This window comes from Meleagris gallopavo, chromosome 10 (assembly GCF_000146605.3).
Source record: "Meleagris gallopavo isolate NT-WF06-2002-E0010 breed Aviagen turkey brand Nicholas breeding stock chromosome 10, Turkey_5.1, whole genome shotgun sequence".
NCBI classification, from domain to species: domain Eukaryota; kingdom Metazoa; phylum Chordata; class Aves; order Galliformes; family Phasianidae; genus Meleagris; species Meleagris gallopavo.
The window spans coordinates 13,474,086-13,479,874 of record NC_015020.2 but is presented as its reverse complement, the minus strand read 5'-3'; the positions used below and the strand labels follow the sequence as shown (position 1 = coordinate 13,479,874).

General features: G+C 44.0%; 1 protein-coding gene across 1 annotated transcript; it reads left to right on the top strand.

Moving 5' to 3' along the window:
* Positions 1 to 266: 266 nt before the first annotated feature.
* On the top strand, positions 267 to 2,887 carry MRPS14 (mitochondrial ribosomal protein S14). The gene is made up of 3 exons (XM_003208535.4): positions 267 to 377; positions 486 to 632; positions 2,379 to 2,887. The coding sequence occupies exons 1-3, from the start codon at positions 333 to 335 to the stop codon at positions 2,559 to 2,561; spliced, it is 375 nt and encodes a 124-aa protein (XP_003208583.1). The 5' UTR covers positions 267 to 332; the 3' UTR covers positions 2,562 to 2,887.
* Positions 2,888 to 5,789: the final 2,902 nt, after the last annotated feature.

The window sequence follows — 5,789 nt, the reverse complement described above, 5'->3', positions numbered from 1 at the left end:
TGGCCCTGCGTGTGGCAGGGGGTTGGAGATTCACGATCCTTCAGGTCCCTTCCAACCCCTTCTGTGATTCTGTAACGCCTGGGCTCCTATGAAGGACTCCAGACCCTTGCACGACTTTTTGATGAATCTAGCGAGCTCGCATGAACCGAAAACATTGTCAAAATAATGAATGCAACGTTTAAAACGTAACACGCTCAGCCTGAAAGCAACACGCAGAAAACAACTCGTCAGCACAGGTTGGGCGGCCTCCCAGGCAGGGCGAGGCGCAGCACAGAGCTCCGCCCCGCAGGCAGCTGCTGCGCAGGCGCGGTTCGGCTCCGCGCCCCGACAAGATGGCGGCGTCCGCGCTGTGCTGGGCGCTGAGGGCCGCTCGCCAGGTCAGCCTCACTCCTGCCCTTCTCTTTCCCTGCAGAGACGGCCTGGAGCTGCAGCAGAACCCATCAGGCACCACGGCAGCCTATTTTCTGTTGCTCTTTTTTAACTAGGTTCTCCCAAGCCAAACGCGGGGCTACTACGTGGACTGGAGAATGCTGCGCGATGTCAAGAGGAGGAAGCTGGCCTACGAGTACGCGGACGAGCGGCTGCGGATCAACGCCATCCGGAAGAACACCATCCTGCCCAAGGAGCTGCAGGTACGGGCAGGGCACACAGCACACCCTGACTGGCTTAAGTCTCCCTTTCTCCTCTGAATTGTCAGTTGCATAGCTTGGGAAAGCTGTTTTCCTTTATTGCGCACTGTCTGGTTTCTTGTATAGCTGCCTGAATAAAGATTTTTACTCTTTTGTTTAGAAGCTTGGAAGCCCAATCCTGCCAGAGCCATTAGTTTAATTAGAAATTGTTAATTTTAACATAGAATCCTAGAACAGCTTAATATAACCTTATTTTTTTCCTGTCTTCCACTAAAGCCCCATTATCCTGTCACAATCAGGCTGTGTACAACTTTGGTCCCCCTCCTGCTTGTACCCCTCAAGTACTGGAGGGCTGCATTGAGGTTTCCCCTGGATCTTCTCCAAGTTAGACAAGTCCAACTCCCTCAACATTTCTCCATAGGAGAGATGCTCCAACCCTCTAATAATCTTTGTAGCCCTTCTCAGGACCCACTCCAACTGCTCCACATCCCTCTGTGCTGAGGGCAGATCTGGATGTAGTACTGCGGGTGGGGGCCGTTGCAAGGGCAGAGCAGAAGGGGACAGTCCCTTCCCTGCCCACTGCCACCCCTCTGTTGCTGCTACCCAGGACTGGCCATCTGGGCTGCAAGAGCACACAGCTGTTTCACTTTCACCTTTTTGTCCACCAGGAGCCTCAGGTCCTTCTGTGCAGGGCTTCTCTCAAGGATTTTTACACAGACGATGGTGAGGCACTGGAACAGGTTGCCTAAGGAGGCTGTGGATGCCCCATCCCTGCAGGCATTCAAGGCAAGGCTGCATGTGGCTCCGGGCAGCCTGGTCTGCTGGTTGGCGACCCTGCACATAGCAGGAGGTTGAAACTAGATTATCACTGTGGTCCTTTTCAACCCAGGTCACTTTATGATTCTGATTTCTTCTCCCAGTCTATACACATATCTGGGATTGCCCCAGCACCAGTACAGCACCTTGCACTTGGCCACGTTGATCCTCATTAGGTTCACTTGTGCCCACTTCTCAAGCCTGTCCCAAACTTTGGATGACATCTCTCCGTACTCTTACATCAGCTGCACAACTCATCTTGGTGTCATCCTTAATCCTGAATTCTTTTGAAGATATGGATCCCCTTAAAAGGTAGCCTGATAATACTGCTTTTCAATGCTTGCAATATAATGGGAACTTTTGTAGTCCAGCATCACCTTCCTTTTACCTCCAACCATGTCTTCCTACCACAGGATTCTTTAAGCCTTGTTTTTTTGTTGTTTTTATTTATTTTACCAACTGCTACCTGATGCTTTCTGCTGACTTTTTGTTCTCTTGTAACACAGACAGAACTTGAAGCTTTTCATTAGAATAGAGACATTTTCACTCATTCTCATTCTCTTCTGCCTGTAGCTCCTTATGAAGTATGAGCTATAATATCCATTTTATTGCAACAAAGCATAACCTGTGAAGGCAGATAAGAAACAGCTTATCTTAAAGGAGTAACCCACTCTGTATTTACTGGCTTGAGGTTGTATGGTACATCAGAAGGTTAAATTTTAAGCCTTGATGTAGATCATTTTACATTCACTGTTAGGGTGTCCAGAAAGAGAGGCAGGAGGAAGTTTACTATTAAATATTCAAGCATACTCATGATGTAATAGTAGCTTGTAATGATACCTGTTCTACAACTGGATTCAGAGGTCTGGAAATAAGACCCCTCAAAATCCTAGGGAACATGGTTAAACTCTAAGCTGTGGTCTTCTGTTTTAGGAAGTGGCTGATAAAGAGATTGCTGCTTTGCCCCGGGACAGCTGCCCTGTGAGAATCCATAATAGGTGTGTCCTGACATCCCGCCCTCGGGGGGTGAAGCGGCGTTGGAGGCTTAGCAGGATTGTTTTCCGCCATTTTGCTGACCACGCTCAGATGTCTGGGATACAGAGGGCCATGTGGTAGTTCACTGCATGGATATGCGTTCAGGCAGAAAACACAAGACAGGCTCAGTTTGCAAGTACAGTTAAAACAGACTCCTATGTGCAAGTCCAGCATCAAAGTGATGCAGGATGGAAGAAAAGCCACACTGACTCATTTAATGGATTGTGATTGGCATCAGCTCACTGACAAGCAGCATCATAACTACACTAAGCCAGTCTGTATAAGAAGCAGTTTTATTTTGAGGGAGGGGAAAAAATAAAATAAAAAAATCAATCGCGTTGTTGCAGAACTGAGCTGAGGTCTGTGATGTGGGTAACATTAAAATAAAGACATATAGCAAAGGCTCATTTAAGCTTTTTTTTTTTTTGCCACTATACGGTTGAATTCACCATGGTAATTTAGATAAAAGCATAAATGAAACTTCACAATAGGGCAAAGTAGTATTCTGCCATGAACAGGCATGAGCATGAACTTAAAAACATAATCTCAAGTTCAGATAATCTTGCTATGCAAACTTAATACAAACATATTAACAAGCGACAAAGAACGGGTAGAGAACCTACTGGAAACAACATGTTAATATTCTTCTCCTACCTATAGTGCAGAACTTGTTCCAGTGCTTTAAAAACAAAGTAGCAATTAAGTCCTAGTCCAGACCGTAAAAGGGTAGTAATGGCTTGCTTAATTTGGCAGGTAACATTAAGTAAAAGTAAACCTGTCCCTGGGAGAAACACAAGGAGGAAGCATGAAAGGAACAACAGTAGCCCCAGCAAGCCTGCTGCTAAGTTCATGTTTGCCATGTACTCTTCTTCAAAGCTGGGCAATAAAGGGGAAATGGCCACTCTGCCCTCCCTAGCTGTATGTGGCAGTGGCTGCAATAAATAGGCCAAGTTGTACTGTCCTCAGGTGGAAGGAAGACACATAGGCAGCAAGTTAACAGCAATCCACCATCCCAAATTTTGTAAAACTTTGGTGTATAACTTAACACATTACTTACTCTGTTACATTAAAACCTTTCAAAGTTGATAGGAGGTTATGGAGCTTCTCTCTTTTCCTTATACACTGCTAGAGCCAGGGTCAACTCGCATCAGCAGCCCACTACTCTTCTGTGACTGATGCCACCTAAAGACACCCCAAGGAGGTCACACTTAGCATAGAAGTTAAAAAGCAGTTTTCAAAAGCCGTGAGCAGTTAAACAGGTAGTACTTAAATTTTTTTAATACCACAGTATAAACACCATACCACTTCTGCTCAACTAGCAAGTGCACTGCCTTGAGACAGCGGTTCTACTTGCCTCAGCATTTTTCCTTTTGTCACAACATACTATCCCACGTGTCAAAAAAAAATGTACCCCACAGTGACATTAGTCCCAGTACAGATGGGTACTGATGTCACTTGCAATAGAGAGACCTTGGCCCGTCCTGGTTTAGGATTCCTTTTTTCTTCTACATTCCCTTCTCAGTTTCACAAAAGCCTCCACTTATCTGAGGGAGGGTAAGGATTTACCTACGCTCCACTCCTCAGGAAATGGTGAATCACTTGACTGAAGAAAATGCTTTATAAGCTGTTTTATTTAAATATTTTCTCCAACCTGAAATGGAAAATGAGTGTCTCTGCTTGGAAGAAGATTGTGTAAACAATGATCTTTGCAGCACAGCGAGTTCTCACATGGAAGATCTGTATTAAGGCAGCCCTTAGAGTACTTTCAAATATCCATTGGTATGTCCCCTTTGGATTGCTTTTCTCTGCTTTCAACCCAGGCCTTGTTGATGGTGCGCTTCATTTCATCATCTCCTTCTGCATACATCTTTTTCAAAAGGTTCATAAGCCCTTCACTAGGATCTGAGGTGTCATAGGCAGCCTTCCTGCAAGACAGATATATATGAGAAGATCAGTCCTAGCTAACAATTCTCTGCAAAAAATCTGAACAGTATTTGTTGGAAACATCCTGGCAACAGGGAGCATTTTGTTTTGGCCAAGTCTTTACACCATGGAAACCATTAATCACACTTTTGTCACCATGTCCTGAGGTGCATTTAGACTAAATGCAATTCCACTTAAAAGCTGTCCAGTTAAGGATAACAGGAAGCAGTTTGCAGTAAACGTGACCCACCACCCAAAATTAAGTTTAAAAAGCAGGACTTGAGCATAACAGAAAGTGCCAACATCTGTCTGTGAAAAGTGAATTAAAAGAAAAAATAAAAACCAACAGAAGAATGACAACACTGAGCTTTTCAAGTGGCCATCTCCATGACCCAAAAGGCATTTTCTGCTTCCAATTTTTATGGAGTCCAGAGGTTAATTAACTGCCTCACTATAACACCTTGCATTTCAAAGCAATTTTCTCATCCTACAAAGCCAGCAACAGTGAAGAAAAATGATACTCCATGTGGGAAGCATCTGGGTATGACAGGACCTACATTACCAGACTTCATGCTATGCCATCTTTGGCTAAACTACCTCTATATCCCATTTTTCTAAAATCCCATAGGTATTTTGCAGGTAGCTGCAGGCTACCTGAAAAACACACAGATCAAAATAAATCAGCAGAGGGAGAGGGAGTGAGTTCAGCAAGTACGGGGCTAGGCACCAGCCTCAAAGACTTGAACACTGGTAAGCTGGGAGGAATATTTCTGAAGTGACTCATTTGTCTCACTGTAAATCCTCAAGCCTTCGAACAAGGCAGCAATGCTAGCCCTGTCAGGCTGGGCAGCAGATGGTATTTCTCTGCACAAGAAACAGATTTAATAAAATCTGTATCAATAAATCAATAATAAAATGACTGTGTTCCTCCAGCAACTGATTAGTAATCAAGTCACCTTCTCCTAGTCTTTAACGCTGTTGTTTGAGAGGTGAAGGCAGTTTTGCTCTGATTAGCCAGGAGTGATCAGTTCAAGCTAGTCATTCTATAGAGATAAAAAAAATAATTAAAAAAAAAGAATAGTTGTTGTCAGGCATAAGTGTCTCAAAAGTGAATGCTTCCACACTTCACAGTGGGCATGCAAATTCTTTTCTGGATGAGAATGTGTATATTTTAAAACAGCATGAAAGTATTATAGTAATTTATACTAGCTATATATTACTACATACACACACACACAAATGCATTTTGTCCCCAGGTGTTTCTGGCAGTAGCTTACCACTTTTTCCACGTTCAGTGCCCAAGCTGCTGTAGTACTGGTCCCAAGAATTTGAAGCAAACTGATCTAAATTAGTCTGAAAATTTTGTACAATGACCAGTTAAGCAAA